The 20258-nt window shown below is 38.6% G+C and overlaps 1 protein-coding gene across 1 annotated transcript in view; it reads right to left on the bottom strand.

Moving 5' to 3' along the window:
• The window catches only part of pdss2 (prenyl (decaprenyl) diphosphate synthase, subunit 2), a 39850-nt gene that overhangs the window by 7836 nt on the left and 11756 nt on the right, over positions 1-20258 (bottom strand). The window contains exons 2-5 of the mRNA XM_037694739.1: positions 18276-18410; positions 13241-13439; positions 2874-2948; positions 1851-2021 (exon numbers count right to left, since the gene is read on the bottom strand). Coding sequence (XP_037550667.1) covers positions 1851-2021; positions 2874-2948; positions 13241-13439; positions 18276-18410 — 580 coding nt within the window. The remainder of the gene's footprint in view (positions 1-1850; positions 2022-2873; positions 2949-13240; positions 13440-18275; positions 18411-20258) is intronic.

The following is a 20258-nucleotide window of genomic DNA, read 5'->3' as shown; positions in this document are numbered from 1 at the left end:
TTTTTTACCCTGAAGTATTTGATAAAAACATTAATACGGTTTAATTTAAGAAGCACCAATTACTCCTGCTGCTTCAGCCGTTTTATTCCTTTACTTTGATTTAACTTGACCAGAGAAATGAAAAGGAAACTACATCAGTCAGGAGGGACAAAGTTTCAGCGAACAAGAAGATTAAAGCCCAAAAAGTTTGATTTCAAATCTTTTGCTCCGTTTAACCCAAATGAAACTTTCAGAAAATATGTATTGGATAAACATCTACAGCTCATGTACCTTTTGAAGTCAACCCAACACAGGATGGCTGCCACGGCTAATTGTCATGAGCTATCTCACAATATTGCGCATAATCCTATTTTCAACGACTACAAGTCTCCTTGTGCAACAAAAGATTATCATAATCTAATACGGGCATGAACGTCAGCAGAAAATATGGAATCCTTTAAGGAAAAAATATTGATTATTAGTTGAAACTAAGAAATTGCATTTACTGTGAAAATGCAGTGCGAATGCTTATTGCTGAAGAACTTGATGAAAAACAGCTGAAATTAGCTAAAACATGCTGAAATGTAGCTGAAATGTAAGAACAAGTCTAAATTAGCAGAAGAAAGGAGAAAGAACACATATTTGCTGAATTAGGTTTAAATTAGCAGAAATGAGCACGAAAAATAGGAAATTAACTAAAAAAGGCTGAAATTTGCAAAAAAAAATTTGCTGAAAAGGCAGAAAGAAGCTTAAATTTTCAGAAGAAAGCAGAAGAGCTGAAATTAGTTCCAAAAATGTGGAATTACCTGAAAAGGCTAAAATTAGCATAAAAACAGCTAAATAATAGCTGAAATAGCAGAAAAAGCTGAAACTACCGGTAGCAGAAAAAAGCTGAAAGGAACATAACAAGCTGAAATTTGCATAAAGAAGTTAATGAGGTCGAAAGTAGCAAAAATTACCAAGAAAAACATGAATTTATCTGAAAACAGCTGAAATTAGCTAAAAAAATGCTAAAAAGCTAGCTGAACAGGTAGAACAAGCTTAAATTAGCAGAAGAAAGCAGAAAGAACATGTTTGCTCAATTAGGCTGAAAGAAGCAAAATGAGCACAAAAAAAAGTGAAAATTATCTGGAAAAAAAAGAAGAAGCTGAATTTAGCAAAAAACGGCTGAAAAGCAGCTAAAATTTTCAGACAGAAGCTTAAATTACCAGAAGGAAGTGGAGAGAGCACATTTGTGGTGAATAAGGCTGAAAAAAGTTGAAATTAGTGCAAAAAATGTGGAATTAGCTGAAATAGCATAAAACAACTACATAGTAGCAGAAATAGCAGAAAAAGCTGAAACTTGCAGAAATAAGCTGAAAAGAGCATAACAAGCTGAAATTTGAAAAAAGAAGTTAGAAGAAGCACAAATGTTGTAGTTAGCAGAAAGAATCCGAAAGGAACACAAAACAGCTGGAATTAGTTGAAAGTAGCTGGAAAAAAGTTTAAATTTACACAAGGAAGCTGAAAGAAGCTGAAGCAGAACAAAATGTGAAAGGAGCAGTAAAAGGTTGTAAACACATCTAAAGATGTGAAGGATGTAAAATGAGCTCAACTCATGTCCTATAAGAAAATAAGTTGCAAAAAAAGGCTAAATATTTCAAAAAGCTAAAGTTGCACCAATACCAAAAGTCATAGCACCCTTCTCCTGAAAGAGCTGAACGTTTTGATGAATTGTTGACATAGCATAAAAACTGCAGAACGAGAATCGCGCTGAAAAATGTCCATAAGAAAAATGGATCACAACAGTGTGAATACTTCATAAACATTTACATAAAAAAGCCAAACAAGAGCCTTACTGGTGTCTGCGCTTGTTGAGGGATCAGACTCACCTTGTGGCCCAGCGACAGGTGCTTTCCGTACAGGTAGGCCAGTCTTTGGGCCTCTTTGTCGTGTTTGGCGAGGTGCATGGCGCACTGACAGCTCTTGGCTAGTAGCGACCCGTGGGACATGAACATCTGCTCCTCCCACGACGCCGCGTCGACGCCATCGGTGAGCACGTCCTGCAGAGCGAACGACAGCAGACATCAGGGCAGAGCTGTCACTGCTTCCACTTCATAAAAACCCTCCTCACTAAGAGGTTTCACTTTGCACTGGTTTGGTGAGACCTTCTGCAGCTCTTTAAAGAAGACAACCTTCTAAAAATGCTCTAAAGAACTTGTTTATGAAAAAAATCTGCACTGCAATGACTCCCCCACACCTTTTATTGAATTAAACAAATATTAAAACAATATTTTTGTCTCAACTGGAGCTGGACTTCTTTTTTTCTGAACACCGGTGTTATAAATGAGGCTGTTGTGAGCTCATGGCAGAACCTAAAAACAGAGTAATTAAGGGAAACTCTTGCTCACTGGTACCTGACAGCACCGGGCCTCTCTTAATTCATTATTTATCAGGATGTCTCCTGGTTTTCTTCTCATTTATAGTCAGCTCGTAGCGCCTGCTGTCAGATCCAACTACAGAGGAGCGTTCACCTTCTACTTTGCCCACAGCCAGAACCAGCTGTATGATCTTAATGCACTCGTTCTTCACAAGTTTAGTTTCGTAAGAATCCTGAATTAAACTTCACTGCACCATTAAAAAAGCCCAAAGATTCAACGTTACAGTCTCTCTGAATATTTACCCACTCATTAGCCTCTTTTTGCTTGTTTTTTTTTTCTCTACCAAAAGTTCACACACATCTAAACAAATCCTTTAGTTTCCTAAAAGCAGCCCAGTTTGTAGAAGATATGGACTAAAAAGCTACAACGAGCGGCCATCTGACACCATTATCAGCTGTACGTACTGGTAATCCAAGTTTGCAGTTCTGGTGAGCATTTGATCAAAGCTGGATTGTAGAAGAATAAACAATTTACCTCAGCGTTGTAGGAATTCTCATAATAGATCCCTTGGACTAAATCCCCGATGGCACTGGAGATCAGTTCGACCACCTAACAAACAGAAAACAAAGAGAAAACACCCAGGTCAAATTATTTCTGATACAGTGAGAACCTTGGAATATCGTTCCAGGTTACACTGAATAAAATACAAACAATATATGGAAAAAATAATAATAAAAAGTGGCAGCAGTCTTGGTTCTCAGCTTTCTTTCAAACCATTCTTATGTTGATATGATCTACTGTTTGGGCTGGGTTTGTTGAGTCACGTTCAGCTTGTTTGGTTAAATTGGGTTGCTTTAGAGCGAGTTGGTTCGACCTGGTTTGGTTCTTTGGACTAAGTAGATCTGATTTATTTTGACCGAGTTGAGTTGGACTGGTTGGTTTGGGTTAAGCTGGTTGGTTTAGTTGGCTTGATTTGATTGATTTAGGTTAAACTGGGTTGATCAGCTTGGTCCGGGTTATTTTGACTCTGAGTTAAGTTGATTGGTTTGATTTCTTTTTGACTGGGTCAAGTTGGGTTTGTTGGTTGATTTAGTTAATTGGAAGACTGAATCATTTATTTTTTTCATTCTTGTTATCTCACTCAAATGTTTGCCCTTTGTTCATTTTCTTCATTTCCTTTTCGTGTGGTTTTATTTAATCCATCTTTGGTTAGTAATCCTGTTACACAACACGTTCAATGAAGAATACAGTATTTGATAGAAGCTTTCATTATGAAATTACTGAGAAGAAATAAAATGCATTAACTAATAAACCCAATAAATTCATAAACAGAAGGAAATGTGGTGTATAGAAGACGAGACTTGAACCATTTCATTGATAAACCAGGAGTTACTGTATAAGACCAACAAAACTCTGCTGGAAAATCTATAGTGAGCGTCTTGAGGCCATTAAAGAGCTGTTTCTCAATAAATCACTCTAATAGAAAACAGATTAAACTGAAATATTTAAATAAATGAGGTTGATCAACATTAATACGCTAATCAAGTCATTCATAATATTTCTAATTAAATCTTCTGGCTGAAGCACAAGCATCCAAACAGCTGTTTTGGAGGATTAATCTGAGGTGTTGGAAGCCTGGTGAACCTTCGCTCAGCTGCTCATTATCGGCTCATGGGGGCGGGGGTCCTGGTGGATTCATGAACAAACTCACCTTTATTCATTTGACTTTGTATTTATACAGAAGTCGGAGACAGATCAGGTGTCCGTCCGGCCCGAGGAGCCAAAAAGGGAGCTCAAAGGGTTAGTGTCCGGACATCAGAACAGTTTAAAAGTTTTAAAGTAATTATCTGACTGCAGGGTTTTCGTTTGAGTCAGTGACAGATTTATTAAACTTTTTAGTTAGTTTTAATCGAGGCTGGAAGTCTGAAGAAGTGGCCATGCGATATAGGTGAATTCAAAAAGAAAAATCTGTTTCAAGTCAGTTGGAATGGCAGTAATCAATGATCAGGTGTCAGTAAAGTTGGAGAAACATTTTAACTAGGGATGCACGATATTATCGGCATGGTATCGGTATCGGCTGATATTGGCAATAAAGTTAAATATCTGACATCGGCCATTCTATCAAAATAACTCACTTATATAAAAGGCTCTGTTTATATATACATATATAAAAGGCGCTGTTTTTTTTTTTTTGTATGACTGTTCGAGTGTTTTCATTGTGTTAGATAGAGTAAATGTCATGAATAAATTTGACATTAAACATAATCCAAGTTGAAGTGTGACATCATTTTCAGCCCCCTTATTGGCATCTGCATTTGGTAGCAGGCCAAATTAACAAAGACCATGCAGAATAATGTACCGGTAGTATTTTAATTCTACAGCAGAGAGAGCTATGTAGTCTCTGTAAGTAGGTCTAGAAAAAAAAATATATCGGTATTGTATCGATTATCGTCTAAATAAGTTTTAACATATCGGATATTGGCCAAAAATCCAATATTGTGCATCCTTAATTTTAACATTATCAGCCTTCAAAATAAATGCCTCTCTCACTCCTCTGAATGAGAGGCGGCACATTTTCAATGATTGTTTCCGTCTGGGTCGATGGAGTGAGTAAAAGTGAGGAAAGTGGGCCTTCATTCACAGCTACAGATGAGACGAGGAATCGTCTGGACCGTCTCATCCCAGACATCCATGGTCCGTCAGAAAACTCCGGTGACGCCGCCTGCTCCGTCAGCCTCGCAGCGCCCTCTGGATAACTGAATCCACCAGGGGAAAATATTGAGGAAACCCGAGCTTCGCCCACAGACCTGGAAGGACAATGTGCCTACAGTATTACCAGATGTGGTGTCTCTGCCTGGCCCGCCTTGGGAAGTGGGGGCCTTGGAGGGTATTGGGAGGGGGGGCTTTTTTTGGAAAGTATCAGATTAACTCTCCTCCTTACTCCATTCCCAAATCCAACCAGATCGTGTTTTGCCGACAGAACTGAGAGGAGGGGGGGGGGGGGGGGGAGAGAAACCAGAGCTGCGCGGTGAGATTATCTTACAGTTTATACAAGTAGCAGCATAAGTTTCCTCTCAAGGCCACGACATATAATCTTACGTTCGCTGAAGAAAAATAAACTCTGATTTATAAGAAAAATGGCCAAATCGGCTCATTTGTCATCGCTTTTATAAAAAGATGCAGCGCAGGGAAATAAATACCACCACTGGTTTAGAAAACTGACTGTTTTTAACACTAATCTGCACTTTTTAAATATCAGGTGCTTAAAGATCTTACATATTTGGAGGATTATTGAAATAAATGTTGACTTTATATCAATAAATAGGCTGGTTACAATGTTTAAATGAGTTTACCACCATTTTGTCATGTTTAATTATCAAAAGAAGCACAGCACAGACTATTAGTGATGCTTTATTTTAATATTTCAGGGACATTTACTTTAAAAAAAGTGATGAGGTTTGTGGTTTTAAAAGTTGTCATAATGTTAGTATGGCTAAATATGATGCAGAATTAGTTTAGAAAAAGTTTTAAACCATCATAATAACTTATCGCATATCAAATATGTGTCTATCCTGCTTGCATGGCCATTCTATTTACAACAAACAAAGATAAACAAGTTTTTGTGTTTTATCATAAAGTAATGGTAGTTTTTTATATATTTTAATTCAAGGTTGAATGCAGCCACTGTGGACTCTTAACAGTTTCTCATAAGTTTAAAAGACTTACCCACACTAAAGTCTAACAAGAAAACCTATAAAGTAAAGTATTTTTTATTTTAACAAGCTGAATCTGTAACCACAGTCACTTATTTTACTTCCAAGTAAAAGCATAAAACTTATTAGCAGGCGTAAATACTCATTTGCAAACTTAAAAATGTAAATTTCAGTAAACCAACAAGAATCATATTAAAAACTATCTTCAATTAAAGCTGCATTCTTTCTTTTTTGATTTCTTGAGGTTTGTTCTATTTCATTCTTTAATTTGAAGTATTTTAAGTATCATAATTAAAGCATATGGTTTGAAGTTTGTAGTTTTTGACCCACATACAGACCACGTCTCTGTAATGACAACTGGAGGAGGACAGGAGGAGGTGACTGACGCGCAAAATGGACCAGAGAATCCACATAATAGTTGGGGAGGTTGCTCTGACAGGTGTCCAGTCAGACACTTGTTCTGACAGCGACGCCACTCATCCACAAATAATTATCTGCTGTCGCATGTCAGATGGTTTACAGACACACCTGAGAGCTGAAGGAACACTGCATGTTAAACATCATGTGTAGGAATAATAATAAAAAACTAGTTTATTTGCCTTATGTACATTTAACTTGAAAAATTATGGCGTTAATTCACAAGATTTTATACATTTTCTTTCATAACTTACGTTTTCTTTTGACCTTAGAGCAGCCAAAGTGAAACAGGAAGTGACATCATAGGGGAACTCTTTAAAAAGGGGAACTCCCTGGTCTTTGTGACTCAAATTAATCTAAAGAAACAGATTCTTCTCTACGGTCTGTGTTGTTAGCCATTAATGTTTACATGCAGGTGTTCCCCTTTGACATCACTTCCTGTTACTTCACATGCTAATATCTCAATAACTGTTCATCTCAGTGGCATGAAATCTTTTTTTTTTTTGCAACAAGTTTATCAATGCTAGCTTTACAATAATGTTTTCATATTTACCGGTATCATGAAATTTTAAAGTCACAGGCACTTTTAAGGCTGTTTTGGTTAAATCTTGACAATTCTGTTATGAAACTCTGAAGCAATTTTTGCAAAAACACCAGCACAAGGTTACTAAAATGGACTGTTTTAAAATTTAAATTTAAATGTTTTGATAACTAAATGTTTTCTAAAATGCATCAGCAAAGTTTTAAGACTGAACAACTTATACAACCTTTATGCTAAGCTGTTGAAATTCTGAGTCTCTGGAACCTGAATGTGAAACACTAAATCCTTCTTCTACATGCTAGATTTGATTTTCTTCCAGTCAGACTACAGTTTGATGAAGATGTTGCAAGTCATGCATTCTCTGTCCTGTTGGGGCTTTAAATAAACCTGATCCTCCTGTAAAATCTGTTAGGAAATGGTCAAAATGTCCATTAAGACCATGTGTGTGGAAATGGCAACAGCTATTTTAGCCAGTTACGAGTGGATTTGGCAGGATTTTAATACTTCTTTTAGCGTTTGCTTTATTTTACACAATAGAAAAAAAAAACAAAAAAACAATTTGTTGTCATTTGAAAACCTGAGAAACAAAACTTATGAATAAAATGTAATTTTGTGGGTTTAAACATGTAAAAAAAAAAAAAAAACAGCTTAATACCAAGAGCCTCGGTGCCCACTGTAATGCGGTTTCTCCTCAGTTCACTTTGTTTTGCTAACCTTTTCAAACATGAGTAACTGGTAGCTATCAGGTGTCCATTAAAAACTTCCACTGTGGGGACGCTTCCTGTGGTTGCTTCAGATTTCGTTCACACTGCTCATAAACAGCACTGCAGGTTTGTTCGAGGGGAGAAACAATCATTGCTGTGTGGCGAGACCACCGGCCGCTATTCTCACCTTGAAAAGAAACCACGCAGAAGCGGGAGACGCTTGTAAAGATCTGTTCGGTCAAAACAGACGTGTATGATCATCAGCTGATCTCCAAATGTTTTCTTTATACTGTTTTAATGGAAATAAAATCTGTGGTTTGTAGCAGCTCACCACCGGAACCATCTGAAACCGAGAGTGCCTCAGATTTCTCATCCAAGAAACAGAACTTCTAATTTTGGGGGAGCGTCGTTTGGCTGCCAGAGAGCCACCAAGAGTGACAACTGAAATGAATAAATAAATAAACTGAGGCGGCGTTTGTGTGGAAGTTATTTTGATTCGTCCTGACAGAGCAGCGTGATGAAACTTTCTGTCAGCTAGAATCTGAGGTCCAATAAGAAGATCATCAGCCCACAGCTCTGATTATTGAGAGAACAAAGCAGGTTAAAGAAACATTAACTAATTAAATGGAACTAGGTCCAGACATTTCTTTCCACAGCCACCTCTTCCAGCTCTCCAAGGACCCCAAGATGTTCCCAGGCCTAGAGACAGTCTCTCCAGCGTGTCCTGGGTCTTACCGGGGTCTCCTCTCAGTCAGACATGCCCAGAAAACCTTCCTATAGGGATATGCTGGTGAAGATTCTCAGTCATCCAGGACATGATGAATTCAAAAAGCGTTCAATACAAAAACAACTGGACTTTATTTGTAACAGAAGACGTTTCGCTCCTCATCCTAACACAAACTCTCTGTCATCAGAACTTTACAACATCGGGCCGAATGCGCCCCCACGAAGACAGAAGGGAAGGAAAAGGAACTGAAACACGTTCAAGAAGCTCTTCAAACATGTGGATATCCTAACTGGGCTTTTGTCAAGTCAGCGAGGAAATCTACAAAACACATCAACAAACAGAAAAAGGAGAACAACAGACGTAAAAACATTGTCATCCCTTATGTTGCTGGAGTATCAGAGAAATTCAGAAGGATCTTCAACAAACACAAGATCCCAGTACATTTCAAACCCAGCAGGACTCTCAGACAGAGGCTGGTCCACCCTAAGGACAAAACACCCATACACAAACAGAGTGGTGTAGTGTATGCGGTCCAGTGCAGCGAGGACTGTCCAGACCTCTACATTGGAGAAACTAAACAGCCTCTTCACAGACGCATGACTCAACACAGGAGAGCCACCTCCTCTGGACAAAATTCTGCAGTTCACCTCCACCTCACAGATAAGGGACACTCTTTTGAGGACCAAAATGTGCACATTTTGGACCGAGAACACAGATGGTTTGAGAGGGGGGTGAAGGAAGCAATTTATGTAAAAAGAGAAAAGCCGTCTCTTAACAGAGGAGGAGGCCTCAGATTTCCACTTTCAAAAACATATAATGCAACTTTAAAACAGATTCCCAGCCAGTTTTCACACCTGATGGGAACAGAGGGGCCTCGACTGTGAATTAGAGGAACAAAGACCTACTGTTTAGGTTTTTAGGTGTGAACTGCCAATCTACATATATGTGTGTGTGTGTGTCTTATGTGTGTGTGTCTTATCTCACTCAGCCTTATAACCTGTATCTCTCACTCTCTGCTCTTTGAATTGAGAAAGCTCCTCGGATGAGGAGCGAAACGTCTTCTGTTACAAATAAAGTCCAGTTGTTTTTGTATTGAACGCTTTTTGAACTTCCTATAGGGAGATGTCTAGGGAGCATCCTTACTAGATGCCCAAACCACCTCAACTGGATCTTCTGGATGTGGAGGAGCAGGACTCTTCTCCGAGACGCTCCTGGATAAGTGAACTTTCCATCCTATCTAAGGGAGAGTCCAACCTGTGAAGAAAACTCACTTGTATCCACAATCTCGATCACAACTGAGTTTGTGACCATAGGTGAGGGTAGAAACATAGAACAACCAGTAAACAGAGAGCTTCTCCTTGCAGCTCAGCTCCCTCTTCACTACAACAAACTGGGACAGAGGCTGCAATACTGCTGAGGCCATATTGATCTGTTGACCTCATGCTCCGTTCTTCCTTCACTCTTGAACAAAATATTTGAACTCCTCCAATTGAGGTAGTACCTCACTCCCAATCCAGAGAGGGCAGTCAGACCTCATGGCCTCAGATTTGGAGGTGCATGATCCTCATCACTTCTGCTGCATTCGGCTGCGAACCGCTCCAGTAAGAGCTGGAGATCACGACAAGATGACGCCCAAAGGACCACATCATCTGCAAATAGCAGAGGTGGAATGCTGAAGTCACTAAACCAGACTCCCTCCGTCCCATGAACAAAATAAGTGACATTGGGCAGCCCTGACAGAATCCAACTCCTACTTTCAAGGGGTCCACCAGCAATATGAAAGCATCTTCAAAACAAACCATTTTTTCAAGCTTGGAAAATAAACAGAAGTCCTGTTGCTTCTTATTTAACTTGTGAAGCCAGATTTTCTTTGCAGGGAAATAATTAAAGAAACAAAACACATCCCAGTGTCTCTGGAGTTATCAGTAAACATGATGAAAGTACCAGGATTTCAAATTTAGTTTAAGCATGATTAAATAAATCCTGGAAGTTCACATTAGCTGCAATAGGTTGATCAGGGATGACGTCACAAAAATTGTGAGGAATCCCCAAAGTCCGGGCAAACAATGCAGCAGACTGCATGCATAATGGCCACCTTCAACGCTTTTATCCATTAAAAACTAAAATTAAAACAATGTTCCCGAGGCCAAAACAGACTTGGAATGTATTGAAGGATGCAGCAATACACACCTCAAGCGTTGGCTAGCAGTATCCAGCAACCGGGCCAAACTGAAAACAAGGTACTGTACATGCGGTGTTCCAAGTGCTTTCGTGCTGATTCGTGCTCTTTTGCCTCGGTGAAAAAGAGCAAGGATGACGGAAGATTTCGTGCATAATGCATGCCATTAATTCACCATGTATTGTGCAAGTTTTTGGCAGCAGGATGAAGAATTATTTTGCCAGCAGCTTCTTTTATTTTACTTTGTTCGCCAGTGTTAGCCATTTGTTAGCCATTTGTAAGCGATTGATTTTTTTAACTTTATTTTCATAAGTAAAAATGTTTTTAATTTATATCATTATAATCTTGTATTATAAGTCAAAAGACCACATGACCAGGAAGCTGAATTAAGCGCCTGAAGAAAAAAAAAATTAGCGTGGTCAGGTTGAAAAAGTTGTTTAGTGCTCCTGTTAAGTTTCTGACACGAAAGGAAAAGGCGGGTAAAATGTAATGGATGGATGGACATAAGTGTTCAGGGATTGCAGTTGCTGGTAGGGGATCAGGGTGCTCCTCTGTTGGTACGTTCTCTCCAACAAAGTGATTCGAATAAATTTAAGTACACCTGTTTACAATTGTCTGGTCGAAGCCAACTCAACCACAGAGTCGAATCCAATGATCACATTTCTCTCCCTGAGTAATCTGCTTTGGAAATGGTGGGAACCCTTGCATATGAGACTTGTCAGCATATCAGTATTGTAAGTCCCATAGCAACAAAGCTTCTAAAACCCTATTCGCACGGGATTAGTTGTACCTAAGGACCACAAGAAACAAATAAATTACTCCCAATGTCTGCTTTTTATGTGGCACATTCACATGGGATAACCAAAGCCTGAGATTTGTCTGAAATTTACAGACATTTTTCGGATATGATGTTAACGCGCTGCGTTGTCACTATTGAGCCAGTCCATATAATGTGATTAATGTGCGGTCCGGGCCGTTCTCAGACTTTGATGTGGTTAACTAAAGAATGCACAATATAAAACTGTGTTAATCTACTTGTTGAGGAGGAGACAGGTCCGACCGGCCGGTTTAAATATGTTAAAAAAAAAAGCCACTGTAAACTCAGATGGACAGCTGTCACCGGCCGTGTGCGTGAGCGGCCGCTGACCCGCCGGTTGAAATGGACTTGCGACCTGTCCAGTGTGTCCCCCGCCTCTCGCACAGTGATGGCTGGACATGGGCACCAGAGATCCCGCTACCCGAAAAGGAAGAAGGTGGATGGATGGGTCAGCTCATCATGTGTGCATCTCCGCACCTGCTGTCATCTGTGGTGAAGGAAGTGGCAGCATAAAAGTCGTCCCCTACCCGGGGACCATATATTAAATTGATTTTTGGAAAAGAGAGATGGAAAAGGGGCTTGCTCTGTCCACTCCACGCATCGACAGTGCAGTATCTCCATGACCGGTGCACGAGAAAAAAGAAGAAAAAAAGCCGAAGCGAGCAGCGCGTTCTTTTAAAATAGCCTTGCTCTATATTTTCCAAATAATTTTGCTTAAATAAAAACAAAAAACGCCTCATTACGTATCGGATCCTGCGTATTTCTGTCCAAATCACAGGGATGCCTATTCGCATTGGATTAGTATTATCACAGGACCTCGGAGTTCAGCAAAATATAGTAGGTAAATTGCGGGGGAATTTTCACTTTACAAATTACATACATGGCTGATTCGTACGGGATTAACAACACAGACAATCTCTGTAATTATTATAAATAGCATATGGTCCCTAGGTAAAACTAATCCTGTGCAAATAGGGCTTTAGATACAATTTTTCTGCTTTTTTTTTATTGGCACAAACGACAACTACAACAACTACAACTACAGCATTGATTATCCATGCTACTGATCTCATACTGCTGTATTCATTCATACCCATCTATTCACCACAGACTCATGGTCGGGCTGCTGTTGTTACACTGTATTGTTTCGCATTATTAGTGTTTAGCGTATATCTTAGATCTTTTAGCATACTGTTTGGCGTTCATTTAGCATATATTTTAGTGTATATTTTAGATCTTTATATAGCGTTTCTTTTTATACTTTATATTTTTGCTATTTTTGGGTGTAACTGGGACCCTGAGTACATAATTTCGTTCCACCTTATGTATCACATGTGATGCGAATGACAACAAACTTGAACATGAACTACCAGTACTTGCAGTGTACTCGAAGTTCTATTTGACCGAAATCTGGATACTTGCTGATGTCACATATTTCATTGGGAGCTATTTTTAGTAATCCTGACCAGTACTATTAGGATTTTTCTCTCTCTAAACAGAATCTAGTTGTAAAAAATATAAAAATACTCTTATAAATCTGGCCATTTTGGATCGGGAAAGTTCTTACCTTTTTCTATCCAAAAGTATTCTGATCAAGAATAAGGGGTCGCACTATCATAGCAGCAGCTACGTGCAGTCCGCCCATCTTTCGGACGACTGTACGAACATAATCTCATTGTATCCCGGTACAATGATAATAAAGCTTATTCTGATTCTGAAAAAGTATTTTTTTCTGTAAAAATAATTAGCAAATGTTTTTAAAAAAAATGCCTGTTTCAGGTCAGATGCTGTCAGACAGGTTACCTTTGTGTCGTTGAGCTGGGCCAGCGCCGTACAGGCGTTAGCTAACAGGAAGTCACCGCTGAGGACGGCCATCTTGTTTCCGAACTCCATGTCCTTCAGCGGACCGTCTGAAATTGTCCACTCCTTCAGGTTCACGATCCCACGATGCACCAGGAATGCTGTGTGGATCAGCTCAGTGATTTCCGCCAGGTTCCTCTGACTACAAAAAACAAACGGCGAAAGAAGAAGAAATAAGTTGTTTTAGAAGACGTTTCTCAGCCTTAAACAGATAAAAACCAGAGAAATATGCAGTTTGACATCTCAGTCAGAGCATCACAACATAAACCTTCAATAAAACCGAAGCATATTTGCTTCTCTTTTCATTTTTGGGTTTGAAAACCTAAACATTTGCCTTTTTTTAATAAATAAGCTTTAAAAGCAGTCAGAATCCTCGAGGGCATAAAAGCAACACAAATGTTGTGCGTCTTGCCACACAACATGTCAGAGGTCGCGTTAAAAAGAAATTAAACTTATCATTAGCAGATAACATCCACTCTTGATTGTGATGTGGGGAAAAAAAGACATAACAGAGGTATTTGAATGGAGTCTTTCAGAGCGGCCTAAAGGGAGGATATAATCAAATGTTGATTCAGTCATTGGTGGGGGATAATTAGGTCTCTCTCCATATGGAAGGAGCTCGCCACGCCGCGACAGGAGGAATCCATCCAGACAGGGTCGGGTGCGCTGATGGCCACTTACGACCTTCTTTCAGTCGCCGTGAGAAACCTGATGAGCCGCTCGTCCGCCTCCAGCTCCTTCCTGTACACACACTCACACACTCGCAGCCAGGTAATTGCCATTCTCCGCGTCGGCGACGAAAAGATGTGATTAAAACTCAATAATGTCATCTATTTCGCCTCTCAATCACACCCATTGTCTGGTCGGTTTCGCTGCTCGGTGACGCGCAGCAACAACACCGTCGCCCCGAATGAGAGTTAATAAGTTCAGGGCTCAAATAAGAGCAAATTAGCAGCTTGACAGCCGCGTGTCCTCGAGGCGCCTCGGAGCGATAGCTACGCTTCAAGAGGGGAATGAATTGTTACAACCCGAGGAACAAAACGTCGTGATTTTGGGTCACGGAAATTTAAAACTTAATTCCATGTCGGTGTTTGAGTGATGATTTCACACGATAAGATGCCATATCTACTCCTGCTACTTATAAAAACTCAAACGTTAGGATTCATCAGCGCAGAAAAACACGGTTTTCCAAAGTCAAACCAAATTAACTCAAACTACAGCAGTCAGGTTTACTTCGTTCAGTTCAGTCTGTACTGATCAGGGTTAAAAATATCTCCAATTAAACCTTAACAATAATAACAATAAACCTCTTATATGTAAAATATAGTAAAAGTACAACAAAGTTCAGTCAGATCATCTGCATGGTTTCTTTGATTGTTGAGACGTTTCGTCCTTCATCCAAAGCACTTCATCAGTCCGAGGAGCGACAACAAACTGTCCCACAAGCAGCACACTCACATAATGGACTAACCAGTTTGCTGGTGATAAGATGGTTTCTGGGGCCCGCCCTCTCCCCCGTTGACTCCTCTGAGGCAGCCATAACCAAAGTGGTTCAAAACATCAAAGTTCATGCTCAATTATCCAGGTAAAATATCCAACAAAGTTCAGTCAGATCATCTGGACGGTTAATTTTTTTGTTGAGACGTTTTGTCCTTCATCCTGAAGAAGTCCTTTGGATGGGGGATGAAACAGCTCAACAAAAGAAACCATCCAGATGATCTGACTGAACTTTGTTGGATTTTTTGACCAGGATTATTGAGCATGAACTTTGATATAGTAAAAGTAGTTCTGTTGATTCACTACATTATACACAAAGTTTAAAAAACATATATTTTGAAAAGAATAAGGAGATAAGAAGTTGAAAAGGAAGAATTATTTTAATGAAACAAGTTTCTATGCACTGATTTATAAACATTTTTTCCAGCCTAAAACCTCAGAATTGACATAGAAGCTCATCAGTTGCTTTTAATTCTGCTGTTCGGCTTCTGTAATATAAAGAACAGACAAAATAAACAAGTTATTGTTTCTCCTTTGTGAGATAATAAGCACTATTGACTTGAAAACACTGACAAACAGGAACATGTTTGTTAAAAAATATAATTTCATAAAATGTTATATAGAGTATCAGCTATTTTTTTTATATAAATATGACACTTTAGTCATCTCACAGCATAAATATAATCCTGAAGCCATGTGTTGTTCAGGTTGTCTGAGTTTAATCAACACTTTAAAAGGCTCTTTTGATTTTGTCAGAAATTGAGAGAAATTTGGATAAAAGCTCCCATCAGCAACAAACACAATCCAAATCCTTAAACCCTGCAATCCTGATCAGAAGCAGTGGAGCTTGGGGAGGAAAAAGGGGGACAAGGGGGCCGGTGTATAAATAGCTTTGGTTCCCAGTTGCATAGCAACCAATGCCATCTTGCTGAGGTGTAACGCCCCTTCACCACGCCCCTTGTCCTGACTGCTCTGTTCCATTTTCCTCCCTCCACAGTCTGCCTCGCCATCAAACCCAGACGTAGAAACGTGTGCTTGGCTTAAAGAGGCGGCCTGTCCATCTGACGGTTCTCGCTAAACAAGAAATTAAAAGGTGTGGCGGCTGCGAGTTGGACAATCTGCAAGTGCGACTGCGTTTCCATCCGTTCGTCCGTCTCCGTCTATCTATCATGGTGGTGATTTGGTGAATCATCAGTGTCAGGCAGCAGAGTGGGAAATGTTTTACAAATGCTCCCTGTCAGAAGGGAGGAGACCATCCCCCGGAGGTTTCAATCACACCCCCCAAAAAATAAAAAAATTAACGCCCCACCCCAACTCCCTCCATCTCGCCGTCATCCAAGGTGCTAATGAGCTCAGGAGAGGTGGAGACAGAGAAGGAGCAAAATAGTGCAAATGAGGTGATCAAGTCAAAACGTGTGTGTGTTTGGATTTAGACCATCCTTCTCATGAATGAGGGAATGTTAGATCCAGAGAAACATCACCTGACAGAACCAGGTTTGAGCCCGGTTTGTCCTCCTAATATTTTGGATGGTTCTGCACATGATCGGACCGGCTCGCAGGAAAGCAAAGAAGCCTTTCAGGCAGCCAGAGCTCAGCCATGCCAAACGCAGCAGTCATTTCTGGAAAACCACTTGGCACACACCCACATCCCTGTTCTGAGCTGGTGGCTGACGTGTGAAGAGGCCCGATCGGACCTCCAGGAGTTATCTAAAGTGTCTCATAGAGATTACATTACTTTAAATAAGTAGAAAAAATGATGTTGTGGATGTTGCATTCATTTATGCATCACAATTTTGCTCGAAGGCGAGCAAAAACATTTGGGTCGGCTTTCAGCTCATTCAGTTTCACATTCCAGTCCAACAGGGGGCGATACTTTGCTGGTTCGTCAACTGTTCAAAAAAATACATAAATCTGAGACTCTTCCTGCCAGGAATTTAACAAAGTGTGTTCTTGTAGTCCCCAAGCAGTTTGGTTAGACAAACGTGCTTAATAACATAAACTAGAGAAATTTCATTTCATGCGAAAATACCGTTTGAATGCTTATTGCAGAAGAACTTGCTGAAAAACAGCTGGCATTAGCTAAAAAAAATGCTGAAATGCAGCTGAAATGAAAGAACAAGCCTACATTAGCAGCAGAAAGCAGAAAGAACACATATTTGTTGAATTAGATTGAAATAAGCACAGAAATGAGGAAATCAGCTAAAACAGGCAGAAATTAGCAAAAATAAATTAATTAATTAATTAAAAACGTAACCGAAAAGGCAGAAAGAAGCTTAACCTAAGAGAAGGAAGTGGAAAGAGCTTAAATGAGCTTAAAAATAGTGGAATTACCTGAAAATGCTACAATTTGCATAAACCACAATAAGTAGCTGAAAAAAGCTGAAAGAAGCATAACAAGCTAACATAAGCAGAAAGCTGTTAAATGGGCTGAAAGTATCAGAAATTACCAATAAAAACTTGAGCTTATCTGAAAGCTGAAATTAGTAGCTAATTTTTTTCTAAAAAGGTAGCTGAAAAAGTAGAACTAGCTTAAATTAGCAGAAGAAAGCAGAAAGAACGTTTGCCCAATTAGGCTTAAAGAAGCAGAAATGAGCACAAAAAATAGAAATTATCTGAAAAAAGCTGAAGTTAGCAAAAAAAAAAAACAGCTGAAAAGTTTCTAAAAAAGCAGAAAGAAGCTTAAAGTACCAGAAGGAAGTGGAGAGAGCACATTTTTTGCTGAATTAAGCTGAAAAAGTTGAAATGAGTGCAAACAAATGTGGAATTAGCAGAAAAAGCTTAAATTAGCATTAAACAGCTAAATGGTAGCTGAAATAGCAGTAAAAGTTGAAACTTACTGAAATGAGCACAACAAGTTGAAATTAGCAGAAAGAAGTTAGAAGGACAAAACTTTATATGAAAGGAGCTCAAAACAGCTGGATAAACACCTGAAAGTAGCTGAAAGTAGCCAAAAAAAAGTTTTCATTTGCACAAGAAAAATGAACCAGAACAAAATGTGAAAGGAGCAGTAAAAGGCTGTAAACACATCTAAAGATTTGAAGGATGTAAACTGAGCTCAGTTCATTTTCTACAAGAAAAAAATGGCGGAAAAGGCTAAATATTTCAAAAAGCTAAAGTTGCACCAATAGCAAAAGTCACAGGATTGTCCTGAAAAAAGCTGAACATTTTGATGTATGATTTGTTGAAATAGCCTCAAAACGGCGGGAGGAGAATCGCGCTGAAAAATGTACGGAAGAAAAACGGATCACAAGTGTGTGAATGCTTCAAAAACATTCACACCATTACCGTAAAGTAAAAACAAGCGTTAACATCATTCTTCTTCTGCTCTCCGTCACGCTCGTCGTCTTCTTTATTTTTAATTTTTAGCAACATCTTTTAAATTCCAACGACAAATTTGAAGAAACGCAAAAAATCAACTTGATAAGCAATGGCGGTTTCAAGAATAAAAACTAACGTTCGGTGCAGCAGATCGGTGGTTTACCTGGGGTAGATGCCGCTGACCATGTCCTGAACCGGCAGATCAGAGACAGCGCAGCTCGGTCCGGCGGTTTTTGACAGGAGCAGGACAATCAGCCCTCTCATCTGAATATTGTTCTTGCTGTCGAAGACAAAGCCTCTGCAACAAAACAACGTCAGAACATTAGAGTTTAATCCAACATTTGTTACAAACCTGCTGACTCAGGCGTCTAGAGACGGTAAAGTGGGTTTAACTTCATAAAATACATTAAATTTCTGGAAATATGGAGGTTCACTGTGGGGTCTGGAAGGCCTTTTACAATGAACATTTAATAAATAATTCTTATTATACTTCATTTCTTCATTTACTTGTGTGAAACTAACTACAAGATATTACTACTGATCCAACCGAGACTTGAGGGTTGATCCTGTTGAAAGGAAACCGATTGTAGATCAGAACGGGCTGATTTTAAATTTAACCAAATTGTCAGGTGACCTGTAGATCAGGCACTCAAAAATGTGACTTTTTTCCCTCCAGTCAGTGAACGCACCACAGGAAAATGATGTAAAAGCAAAATAAATCTCCAGTTAGGAAGATTTTACAGGATGAGGATGACGCATATTAGTTAAATGTTAAAAAAAACAGTCAAAAGAAGATTCAAAGGTGTATGACATCATAAACAAACAACAACAAAAGCCAGGTTGGTTGTAGAGTGTGTTAATTAATGCTCAGTGTAAGATAGAAATGACCTTTTTAACTCATTTAAACTCGATGCACAATTATGACTTAATAATCAGATTTATGAAGAAAATAAAAGTCCAGAAGTTCTTGACTTGAGGTTTTAGGTGACAGATAGAAAAGGCTCAGCGACTCTATCTTCTTCCGTTTTAAAGAAACAATTGATTTTAAATTGATTTTAATTTGACAAACAATTGGGATAATTTAAATCAAAATCCGTGAGCAAATTAGAACTGGGAGACCAGAAAACCACCATCAGTCCATCTCTACTCAGTGTTATCTTACATTTTGTTACAAACTTGGTTGTTTATATGTGCTGCTGATTATCCATGATGCTGATCTCATGCTGCTGATTTCTTTCATGTTGCTGTGTTCATTCATCCTCATGCTCACACAGAGTCATGCTCGTGCTGCTGTTGTTTGGAGCATTATTTTGTATTATTTGGGCTTAGTGTATTCATAGTTTAGTGTATTCTTAGTTTAGTGTATTTAGTGGATTCTTACTTAAGTGTATTCTTACTTTAGTGTATTTAGTGTATTCTTACTTAAGTGTATTCTTACTTTAGTGTATTTAGTGTATTCTTAGTGTATTTAGTGTATTCTTAGTTTAGTGTATTTAGTGTATTCTTAGTTTAGTGTATTTAGTGTATTCTTAGTTTAGTGTATTTAGTGTATTCTTAGTGTATTTAGTGTATTCTTAGTTTAGTGTATTTAGTGTATTCTTAGTGTATTTAGTGTATTCTTAGATTAGTGTATTTAGTGTATTCTTAGTGTATTTAGTGTATTCTTAGTTTAGTGTATTCTTAGTGTATTGAATGTATTCTTAGTTTAGCGTATTTAGTGTATTCTTAGTGTATTTAGTGTATTCTTAGTTTAGCGTATTTAGTGTATTATTAGTTTAGTGTATTCTTAGTATATTTAGTGTATTCTTAGTTTAGTGTATTTAGTGTATTCTTAGTGTATTCTTAGTTTAGAGTATTTAGTGTATTCTTAGTGTATTCTTAGTTTAGTGTATTTAGTGTATTCTTAGTGTATTCTTAGTTTAGTGTATTCTTAGTGTATTAGTGTATTCTTAGTTTAGTGTATTCTTAGTGTATTAGTGTATTCTTAGTTTAGTGTATTTAGTGTATTCTTAGTTTAGTGTATTCTTAGTGTATTAGTGTATTTAGTGTATTCTTAGTTTAGTGTATTTAGTGTATTATCCATGATATTTAGTGTATTCTTAGTGTATTTAGTGTATTCTTAGTGTATTTAGTGTATTCTTAGTTT

This window comes from Nematolebias whitei, chromosome 21 (genome assembly GCF_014905685.2).
Source record: "Nematolebias whitei isolate Nwh7 chromosome 21, NemWhi1, whole genome shotgun sequence".
In the NCBI taxonomy this organism is placed as follows: domain Eukaryota; kingdom Metazoa; phylum Chordata; class Actinopteri; order Cyprinodontiformes; family Rivulidae; genus Nematolebias; species Nematolebias whitei.
Note: the sequence above shows the minus strand (reverse complement) of the source record. Positions and strands in the feature narration are given on the sequence as shown.